We start from the raw sequence: 11,655 nt of genomic DNA, 5'->3' as shown, positions 1-11,655 counted from the left end.
GTGCGTGGGTAGGTGGATAGATACATACATACATTCATACATACATTAAAAATTGAGTATATCAGGCCGGCGCCGCGGCTCACTAGGCTAATCCTCCGCCTAGCGGCGCCGGCACACCGAGTTCTAGTCCTGGTCGGGGCGCCAGATTCTGTCCTGGTTGCCCCTCTTCCAGGCCAGCTCTCTGCTGTGGCCAGGGAGTGCAGTGGAGGATGGCCCAAGTGCTTGGGCCCTGCACCCCATGGAAGACCAGGAAAAGCACCTGGCTCCTGGCTCCTGCCATCGGATCAGCGCAGCCCGCCGGCCGCGGCGGCCATTGGAGGGTGAACCAACGGCAAAGGAAGACCTTTCTCTCTGTCTTTCTCTCTCTCACTGTCCACTCTGCCTGTCAAAAAAAAAAAAAAATGAGTATATCTATTTACTAGAAAAAAGAAACTAACATAAAAAGAGTGAATGAAAGCACTAAGAGAAGAGGAGGGTGATTAACTGAGTCCTCTGAAGAGATGGGAATGGGCATGACTGCAGCCACAAGCACAAGTGGAGAGGCTAGGTCTGAACACTGAAGGATTTGGGGGGGAGGAAAAGAAGGAGGGTGGCTGCCACTGTTGCTGAGGTGGGAAGCAGGAAGTCGAGAATCCCGATCTCATAGGCTATACTTCTCTGTGAATTATAACCATAAGCCGGGTGGGAGGCAAAGATGACATTTCAAGTAGTTGGGTTCCTGCCACCCAGGTGGGAGATCAGGACCGTACTCCCAGCTCCCAGTCCCAGCCCCAGTGCAGTTCCAGTTCTTGTAGGCATTATAGCATGAATCAGCAGATGGGAAATATCTCTTTGTGTCTCTTTTGCCTTTCTCTCCCTCTCTCTCCCTCTCTCTCTCTCTCTCTCACTCTCTCTCTCTCTCATTCTCTCTCGCCCTCACCCTCTCCCTCTCAAGTAAGTTTTTGAAAAACTTTTTGAAAATAATATAGCAATTTCCGTTTTAAGACTTATCCATTTCAACATCTAGTTTCTCAAGGAGTAACAGATATCACACAAATATAAACTTTTCATCTCGCCTTATTTTATATTTTTCCAAGACCAACATTATTTAGCCTTTACCTGAAACATAAATCTTAAAATTAAACCATTTCATTCTTGAAACTTTTCCAGCATACCCTTAAGGTTTCTTCAAGTCCTTCCATTTAAGCAAGAGATAATTAAATGTAGTGGAAAACTGCCATATCATTTCAGTAGTTGTATAATTTATTTTATTTCATTGGGCAATGTGCTCAGCAACTTGCACATTAAGTTTTCTATTAAGATTATATTAATACCATAAATATGCAAAAAGGAAACCACTCTGGAAGTTCCAAATAATAATAACCTTTCTCTCCTATAAAAACTTTTATCTCAAGATCCCAATGCACTTTCTCAACCAGCATGGGTACCCTGCCCAACCACTTTCGCAAACGGGTAGTTAAACTGCTGCCTTCACCATACTAACTGACTCAGAATGCTAGTAAGGATCAATGGAGAGCTAAGCAAATGCCTAATTTAATCATGAGTTGAATTCTTACTGTTTCCTACAACAAGTTATTATCTCCAAGAGGATAGGACTTCCAGCCTGTAAGAAGCCCCAAGTAAAAGTGTCTCCTTTCTTCCCCCTTCAGCCATTACAGATAAAGAAACAAAGGTTGTAGCTCTGGAAAACTCCCACACATGTGACCTGGACTCCCATCTCTCACAAAGAGACACACATGCACACTGATGCAATCACAGCTAGAAATGAATCAGGGCCCTTGAGGCAAGAACCTGTGAGTAATGCTCCCCAAAGAGCCCAGAGGCAGCTTGGCAAACCGGCTCTATCAGGGTCATCTCCGAACAAAGCAGAGGTGAGCAATGAGCTATAGCATCAGGGAGAAGGAGGGGCTGATACATTGGGTTCCCAGGGCCTGGAACACTTCAGGACAAGGCAACTCAGGGGTAAAATTAGAGGGTGCCAGATAGTGACACTGAGCTTCAGCCTGGGTCATCCCTGAAAACTCACTGTGGGAGCCAGGTTGACTTCTGCCTCTCTGGGGCCCAGTTTCTTGATGTATAAAAACAAGGAAATTGTTATTACAGCATCAGGAAAATCCCTTCCTCCCCCAATACACTGAACTACTCATCGTCTCTACTTCCTGTTCCCCCAAGAGATACAAAGAGTGATCATAAAAAGGAGTGCAGAGAGTTGTTCTTCAAGAGGATTCCAGGTTCTCAGAGAAGTCTGACGCGTTCTCCACAGTTTCCACAGCTACCACTCCATCCATTCGAGACAACAAACAAGCTCACACGGTGGGGAGGGAGAGTGTTGCTCTCTTCGTCCTTAAGAAGCCCACGAAAGGTATTTACCACCAGGGATTCGCTTGTGTGGGCAGAAGCAAGATAGCCTCTGGTCTCCTAGGAAGGCCTAACCCAAGGTGCCCTCCCTACAGTGGATACTTCAGCCTCGTCCCTACCTTCCTTGAGACATTAGCCCTTAAAGCTTCTTTTTCCTAGAATTGCATCCCTAGGAGTCATTGATTAAAGGGGTAATGACAATCCATAAATATTTTGGCCTTGCTTTTCACCTGAAGGAGAGGTGAGTAAGAAAGATAATCTTGGGTCAACCTGATGCTAAATGGAAGGAGATATTTTAAACAAATAGGAGAGCATCTGGGGGTTGGGGGGGCAGAGAGGCAAGGAAGAGCCCTTGAGAGAGACCAGCAGTTGCTCAGACATGAGCTGTGTCTGTGACATCTAGGTCTCTATTTTTTGTGTTTGACAAAGAAGGAGGGAAGGGGTTGACCCAAAATTTTCCCTTTAAATGGATGACATTGGGAACCAAGTGTTTTCTACCGGGCAGGGAGCCTGAAGTCTTAGTTACCCTCTTCAGGTGGAAGAACAAAGCTCCCATCAGATAACAAGAGGCAGTAGAGCTGAGAAGAGCCCAGCTGCAGGTTGATCACAGGTCAGGATTTGTCTAACAGAGACTCCTTCGGTCACTCCCAGAGCACTAGTGCAGGAGAAACTGCCTTGTAGGATCAGGATCCTACTTTGCTCCATAATCACTTCCTAGAGTTCTTTGAAAGCTGTAAACGAAAACAAAACGCAGACACATCACATCACACAGAGGAGGCTCTAAAACAGCTTTGTAAGCTCAAGAGGAAGCAGGTGTCTGAAAGGGGGAGTGTGTAGATGGAGGGGGAGGGGAGAAGAGACAGCCATAGGAGAAAAGGAAGTTGTTTCTATTTGCAGAGCAAACGGGAAATTGTTTTGTTGAAGATGAAACTCCTATCAAGGCAGAGCCAGTTCCACCAATTTAGCACTCCTCAAAGCTTATTGTTTCTCAGGAGTTTAGGCAGTTTCCACATTCAACTAACATTATTCGCTGTATATGTAATATTTGCAAAACCAAACAGAATTTGCCTCCTTAAGGTACTGAAAATATGATTTATAAAAATTATTTATTTCATAGACACCTTCAAAAGCACAGTTTCTATAAAAAGTGAATAATCCTGAACTTTTGCATTAAAAAAAATCTAGTCCAAATACATAATATAGTTTTGTTCAAAGAAATTGCACATTCACATAGGAAACAACTTTATGTTAAAAAAAAAAAAACTTGCCTCTTCATGGATTAGATTTCACCTGTAACCATATTATATGCAATTTTGCTCATCTCACACATTAACCATCATGCTCTTTATAAATCAAGTCAACAGCAATCAGGTGCCTTTTGTATGCCCAAAATTGCATGGGCTTTGTGAAAGAGATGCACAACACACAGCACCCTATGACACAGATTCCAACCATGCCACCCAACAGCCCAGGTTCTGTGGGTCACAAATGGATTGCCTTTACCTTCTAAGAATCTACAGGATCTTCAGCTGAGATTTCTAGACAATGGCCAATCGAACAAGCAACTGGCCAGGTTTGCCTAAACCAACAGAGTTCCTGGGGTGTGAGACTTTCAATGCTAAACCAGGGAGATGCAGGCAAACCTGGTCACCTAGAGTCTCAAGGGAGAAATGAAATTGGTAAATAATACCAGTGAAGTAAACATGTGCTTGTCCTCCCTTCTCCCTGTCTTTCTCACTCTATCTGTGCCCCTCCCATCTCACCTTCTTAGGGCTGCCATATAACACAGGTACTGAAAATCAGACCCTGGTGTCCTGGTAGACATGGGTCCAAGTTTCAGCTTCGCCATGGCTTATCTCTTGAACTGGCTTAACTTCTCCAGTTCTCTTGCCTTGTTTGTGAAATGCTGAGAACTCCTAGGTTGTGATGAATGAGAAAATGCATGTGAAGTGCTCAGCACCGTGCCAGGAACATATGTGCCCTGCACCATGATGACTGTGCTCATGCCATGATGCGGACTTCAGACTGCCCGTGTTCTAGCTCTAGTGAGACTGATCCCAGGTCCCGCTGTGGGCCAGTGGATGAAACCTTCCTACCACAAGGTACGGCAGGGCCATACACAGACCAATCCTTTGTCCTTTCATCAATATGGAAACAAGAAAGGGGTATTCCTGATGCCATGTCCTGTCTTCCCTGAGATTTTTCCATGCTTCTCACCCCATGTCCTCAACCAAGGTCACAGAATTACCATTCATGTTTGCATGACACACAAATACACAGCTAGACACACACACACACACACACACACACAGCTTTGCAGACTGGTGAGCTGGAAGAAGCCAAATAAATTTTGTGCCTCTTTACTATTTAGGAGATATGAGAAAAATGATATGTCACTAAAGAGGAGAATTAGAAAGTCAAGGCCAGGGGTGGAGGGGGAGAGGAAGCTTCAGGAAGAGAATGTGCAAAGAGATTTTTTTTTTTTTTGACCACAGGGTTCCTGCTGCTAAAAACAGCAAGGAAGTCCTGGCTCCAGTGTGTGACCTCCTGGTAATTTCCCTGGGGAGTCCTGCCTCAGCAAAACGTTACCCCCAGAACCAGGAGGAAGCTGAGCGAGGTAAATTCCCACACAGAGGGGTGGGTGGGCAGCCGGAGGCCCAAAGCCAGGACTGGACCGGTCTCCAGGTCGGCTTCCCCTTCAGCCCCAACAGCCAGCACAGCCGGGAGCTCAGCCAAGAAGAGGGGCTGCCGTGGCCAGGGGCTGAGGCCGGCATTTTCCTTTGTCTCTCAGCTTCCTGTACTTGAAATGAAAGAATCAGAGACTCTCTATGGCCACTCTTGTCTGGGAGTCTTCCCTCCAGAGGTGTTCTTGAATTTGTGACGACTGCCAGGAAGCAGCGTGAGTCATGGCTTCTGAGCAGACAGTATTGAGCCTTAGAAATTCCCAGAGATATGACTTGTTTATAGGAAAGGAAGCAGAGCTCTTCCGAGCTGCCAGGGAAAGAGGGAAGCACTGCTCATTTTTTAAAATACTGCGTTGAAAGGTCACAGGAGCAGCCAGAGTGGCAAGAACCCGGCATGGACACTGGTGTTAGCAGTTCATTTGTCTACATTTTAGGGGCTATTTTGGGGCTTGGCATTTCAAATGCAAGTCCCAAGACATTGAAATACCACTCTCCCTCTTAAGTCCAAAGACATAAGCAGGCTTCGATGGAGCCAGTGGGGTTGGGGCGTGGAGGGGCTGAGGGACTGGGAGATGGTACACAAACAAAGATGCACCTTTGACAACTTCCTCACTTCACATTTCATGAACAGGCTACTGATTTTGATTCCCATATTCCAAGCTGCCTCCTCTAATGTCTTTTTTTTATAATGTTAACAAGTGGGATGTCAACTGCCATTACCTTGAAGGATTGTTCAAAGCCACCAACTTTGGAAAATGTGCCCAAGGAGAGAACTCGGGGGATTCCTCCTTCAACAACTCTTGCCTCTGTGCTGGCCTGTTTCGCTGTGCATCAAGTTTGGCCCTGAGATGTTGGAACTCATAGACACCATGGGTTCACACTTAGCAGCAGCAGCAGCAACAAGCTAAATACAGAGCTTGACTTCCAAGGAGAAACGAATCCACTGAGTTGCCACTGATTCAACAATAATTAGTTAACCCATATGAGAGCTTCGCAGATACTACGCCTGATAAAATCAACACCTCTTCCTAATTGTAAAGCAAGAATTCCCACAGGAATGTAAAGGGGTCCCTTCCATGTGATAAAGAAGGTGCTCTTTGGCCTAACATAAATCAAGATTGTACATAATAGGTAAACATTCATAAATCAGAAACACACACACGACTGCCCTTTAATATCATTACTTTAGATTTGAATGCAAAAGGTCATAAAACAAAAAGTAAACATTTTATGAACTGAAATACTAAAGTATCACAGAAGAATATTTCTGGAAAAGGTAAAAGCATGAGCTAACAGGCTTCCTTAATAAATAGTCATCAAGTGGCTTGGAATAAGGTAAACATCCGAAAAGCAACAGTATTTCTTTAAGAGGACACTTAGCAAATGTTCAGGGAAAATGCATATTATGGGGTGAGCAATTGGTCTCGTGGTTAAGACACCACTTAGGATAATGGCATCCGGGATCCCAGTGCCTGGGTTTGAGTTCTGGCCCCACTCTTGGTACGAACTTCCTACCAACATGTACTCTGGGAGTTAACAAATGATGGTTCAAGTAATTGAGTCCCTGCCACCTCCATAGGATTCCTGGATTGAATTTTGGGCTCTTGATTTCAGCCTAGCCCAGCTCCACCCGTTACTGGCATTTGGGGAATGAGGTAGTAGTCTAGAGCTCCCCCTGTCTCTCACTCTTTCTACCTCTGAAATAAATAAATAAATAAATGTCTTTAAAATACACATTACATAAAAACTAGGCATGGATTTCAAAACTGCTTGTACCAAAATAAACCTATCTTTTCATTCCATTTTCCCACGTGCTCGAGAAAGTACCCTGTTATACTGGCAATAACCAAGAAAACCTTTTCAATAGTAACAACTATAAAACACCTACAAACTCAAGGAGAAAAGTTTAAGCCTTGATTGAGACACATAATTTTCATAATTAAGAGGAATTATATTTTTATTAGATGAAAAAATTTCAACTTAAAGATGGCAAAGCTTCTCAAACTTAATAAAATAATTCTATCCAAAAGGTCCAACAAGGTTTTTCACAGAAATCATTAGAATCAGCACTAATTACAAAGTTGGTGCTTATCTTATAATAAGGACTCAAAACTATAAACAGGAATAATGAGCAAAAAATATTCCTAGGGATCAGTCTTGTCAGATATCAGAACCCATTGTGAAAATTGAAACTGAGTTTTATGTGAATGTAAAAATATAAAGGAAAGGAAAATAACCAGATGCCCTGTAACAGTTCCTATTATATCTACAAAGGGACTTCAAAAAGTTTATGGAAATTGGAATTAAAACACGAATTTATTTTGGTGCAAAATATTGTGAAATCTATGCATGGTTTCTTCATGATATGCTTTCCATGAAGTTTCTGAAGGACCCCTCATATACATCACATTTTCTTGATGATGTTAAAGTTTACAAAGCTTTCTGTTTGCACTTTTATGCTTACATCATGAAGTAAAACAAATAGTATTATTAGCCTCATTCTTTTTCATGAATAAATGATAGGAGAAAATAAGTGATTTGTCCAACATAATAAAATTAAGATAAACTCAAACTTAAACCTAGATTTTTTTTTATTTCCCATACCAGGCCTCCTTTCAATATATTCACCAAAAGCAATGGAGAATCAACATTTAAAAAAAAATCTGGGGCCAGTGCATCCCATATCTGGGTGCCAGTTCCAGTCCCAGCTGTTCCTCTTCCAATCCAGCTTTCTGCTAATGCACCTGGGAAAGCAGCTAAAGATGACCCTAGTGCTTGAGACCCTACCACACACGTGGGAGACCAAGATGGAACTCCAGGCTCCTGGCTTTGTTGCTGCCACTTGGAGAGTGAACCAACAGATGGAAAATCTCTTTCTGTCCATCTCTCTCTCTCTCTCTCTCTCTCTGCCACTCTACTTTTCAAATATATAAATAAATCTTTTTTAAAAAATCCTGAAATCTAAGAGAAAAAATTAGACTTGCCTTTATACTATATATTCTGACTAACAACAAGCAAATTGTTGCAATATTAAAAATCATATTATATTTGGGTCAGCATGTGGCACAGCTAGTTAAGCTGTCACTGCAATACCAACATCCCACATGGGTGTTGGTTCAAGTCCCAGCCACCTCATTTATAATCCAGTTCCCTCTTAATGTACCCAGGAAGGAAGCATAAGATGGCCAAAGTCCTTGGGCCCCTGCATTCATGTGGAAGACCCAGATGAAGTTCCTAGCTCCTGGCTTCAACCTGGCCTAGCCCTGGTGATTGCAGCCAGCAGATGGAAGCACATTCTCTCCCCCTCCCCCTCCCCCTCCCCCGTCCCCTCCCCCTCTCCCTCCCTCTCCCTCCCTTCCTCCCTCTCTCTCTCTCTGTCTCTCCCTCTCTCTGTGTGACTCTTTCAAATAAATAAATAAATATTTTATTTAAAAAATCATATTATGTAAACTCTGGCCAAAATGTATACATGGAACATGAAACTGAACCAGTGCCTGTGACTGTCCCTCATGAGCCCACTCACTGAGTGGGGAGCTACAATGCTTCCTGTTCTCGCCTCTGGCTGGCAGCCTCCCAGACCAGCCGGTTTCCCTTTCTGGTTAAGATGTAGCAGTTCTGAAGTGAAATTGAAACTCTCTAGTGAACAATTGCTAAAAGAAAATGTAGTCAACCCACTTCTGGGGAAGCATGGGATGATCAGGAGGAGCCAGAACAAACATAAGGAACAGAGAAGCAATATATATCACAGGCCAACAGCACAGCCAAAAAAGCAACAGTAGACAGTGAAGAGAAAGGATAGTCTGAATTGAGTGGGCATGGCTGTGTTTCAGTAAAACTTTATTTCCATAAACAGGCAGCGGGCAGGCTGTCCCTTGATGATGCCTATGTTAGACAATTTAAATTCATTTTCCCATTCAATTCTCTTAAATGTCTTTTAGATACGAAATCAGAAGTTACTCAATTTGACCATGTGACATCAGGACAGATACAGGTGGTATCCTCAATAAGCAGCAGAATTAAACTCAGAACTCAGATCGGCGACTACCGAGCCTGCCCATGTACAGTCTTCTTGCTGGGCGGCATCCTCTGACTCAGGGCTGTTAACTGGATTGTTGCAGATATGAATTTCAAGAGGTAGAAGAGAAGCGCCCTGAACTGGCTGAGTCTAGCCAAGCAAGTGTCTGTAGCCCTGAACCAGTCAAGGAGCTGTATACCTTCCCATGTACCTCATACACACACACCCTCTGACCTTTCATCTGCTCCTTCTAACTGAGAGTTGACAGGTAAGGGTGGGAGTGGCCATGGGGATGGGGCGGAGGATGCTGTAGGCAGATTAGTGGCTGTTTACAGAAACCAGAAATCCCCGAAAATAAAGTGACCCAGAGCAATTCACTTCTTAACTTTTTTCAGACAAATCATCTCTTTGTGTAGAATGGAAGTGTCTTTCGTTATGAATTTTTTTTCAGGATGTCAGAGTGATATAACAGGAAAAAAAGTCTGTGTAAAGTTCATTGGGTACCTCAGGGATATGTATTATCAAATGACACAGTCTTATTGTCACCTGGTGTCTCATGACTTCAGCTGGCTCCGGTTCTTTGCATTTCCCTTTCCGCAGGGATCTTTGCCATCTTTACATTTAACACATCTCTGTTGACGGACCGGCACTATTAAGCTGGTGCCTTGACAGCCACGTAGACAAGAGCCCAGGATATATGACATGTAAAGGTGAAAGGACAGTGACTAAGGGGAGCAAATGAGCTTTTAAATGAGCCTGACACCATCCAGCTAGTTTTCATATTGCCTCCTGTGAGAAATCTTGACATATTGGTACATTGCTGTGAGTTATTTCTTTATATGTTGGTGGAGAGTGTTATCTAGGACTACAAACTTATTTTATTTTAAGCTCAATGACATTTCATCAACAGTTAACACAGCATGGGTAGTTCAAACTCACTTCAGTCCAAGACATGAGACACCACCCCCCCGCCAGGATTTTGCTGCTTTTTTTATTTGTTCACTTGAATAGATAGCTCTCTGACTTTATCTACTTTTGATAGTTTCTCTTTTTATACAGCTTTGGTATTTTTTGGCCTCTATGAGGGTATTTCAAAGTTCATGGAAAATGTAATTAGATAATTTATTGGGGTAACAATTTTTGAAATCATTTATATAATGGGTCTTCAAAACATTCATGGAAATGTGTACTATGAAAACATAATGCATGGATTTTTTTTTTAGCATAACATAAAAGTATCTTTACTTAAAATCTGAAACTTGATCATGAGCTTTTACGAAAAGGTATAACAAGCCCTTTACCTCATTTACTTTTAGCTATTTCATAAATACTACAGCAGACGCTGGACGGTGTGTGATGAACGGTAGGCAAATTTCGTTTTCCACAAAGCAAATGTGTCAGTCTTTCCCTTTGGCTCCTCCTTCCAACCCTCCTTCACTGTGTTGAGGAGATATTGAGTTCTTCCAGATTTTTGGTTAGGGGGGTGGTTTCCACACTGACTGGACTCTCCAGGTAGGTGGTGCCTGCACAGGGTTTTCCTGTCACTGGATCTATCACTCTTCCAACTTTGAAAACAATCTCAGCCAGTTCATGCTTCACGTGCTTTGTCCGTGGGACAGGTAAAGCTTTGAGAAGCACAATATCCCCAACAGTGCACTGCTGAAGAGCATCGTGAGCAAAGTAGGTTTTTCTCTTATTAAAGTACTTTAGTAAGTAGGGATCCAGAACAAGCCTGGTCACCCTCACTTTGGCAGTTTTTTGCATTGCTGTCCCAATCACTTTCCCCACAATCCATTTGGCATGGACGGATGAACGAGTTACTGACATTATGTGGCTTTGGTCACCTCTCAGTCCTGCTGGGTAAACTCGCCAATGCATGGATTTAAATTTTCTTTTGCATCAAAATAAAATCATCTTTTAATTCTATTTCTCCATGAACTTCTTAAGTGCTCTGATGTTTTTTCAGTCCTCTATTACTTGGCATATTGTTTATTTCACCATGACATTTATGTATTGTATTTATATATTTAGTAATGACAACTCATTCACTTCAGTTGTCCATGTTAGCTGTGCCTAAAGAGGGGAGCCATTACTCTCTTGCTCAGGGTTGAGGGTAACGTGGCATAGAATGGAACGGAAGTGGAGACAGTGGTTAAGGATTCTCTGGGATAACTCTACCTGGTGGACCTCTTTCTCAACCAGAAGAACTGGACTCAAACAGATAGGGCTCATGTTGAACACTCAGAGAATTCTCTCAATATGAAACTGAGTCTTGTCGCCTGGAACTTGACAATGATTTCAGAAACCATTGGTCTTGATCTCAATTCAAATATTAACATTCTGGACAAAAGCCAAAATAAATTGATATATCTTTTCTAGTTGTAGTTTAATTTTATTTGGTTTTAAGTTCTCATAGTTGATATCTGCCGACCTATATGCTCAGCCATACATTTAATCTGATTCTGTGATCAAGACAGCTGAAAACCACGGCAATTTCCCTGTTATCAGTAAGTTCAGCCCATATATAAACTCAATCTGCTTTTCAACATCTTGGTGACAGTTTCTCATCTGTAATGTAAGAAAATGTCTCATTCACAA

At 42.7% G+C, this 11,655-nt stretch overlaps 1 protein-coding gene across 1 annotated transcript; it reads right to left on the bottom strand.

Moving 5' to 3' along the window:
• Positions 1-10,280: 10,280 nt before the first annotated feature.
• LOC100351745 (small ribosomal subunit protein uS17m) lies at positions 10,281-10,922 on the bottom strand. Its single transcript, XM_002712601.6, has one exon. The coding sequence runs from the start codon at positions 10,882-10,884 to the stop codon at positions 10,492-10,494; it is 393 nt and encodes a 130-aa protein (XP_002712647.1). The 5' UTR covers positions 10,885-10,922; the 3' UTR covers positions 10,281-10,491.
• Between the last annotated feature and the right edge of the window lie 733 nt (positions 10,923-11,655).

Source organism: Oryctolagus cuniculus, chromosome 3 (assembly GCF_051225735.1).
Source record: "Oryctolagus cuniculus isolate XC-2025 breed Fujian yellow rabbit chromosome 3, ASM5122573v1, whole genome shotgun sequence".
In the NCBI taxonomy this organism is placed as follows: domain Eukaryota; kingdom Metazoa; phylum Chordata; class Mammalia; order Lagomorpha; family Leporidae; genus Oryctolagus; species Oryctolagus cuniculus.
This window is presented reverse-complemented; position numbering and strand designations above follow the sequence as displayed.

Bases quoted from the DNA above. Each gene is read 5' to 3' on its own strand.
- LOC100351745 (XM_002712601.6), bottom strand. From the start codon at position 10,884: ATGTCAGTAACTCGTTCATCCGTCCATGCCAAATGGATTGTGGGGAAA.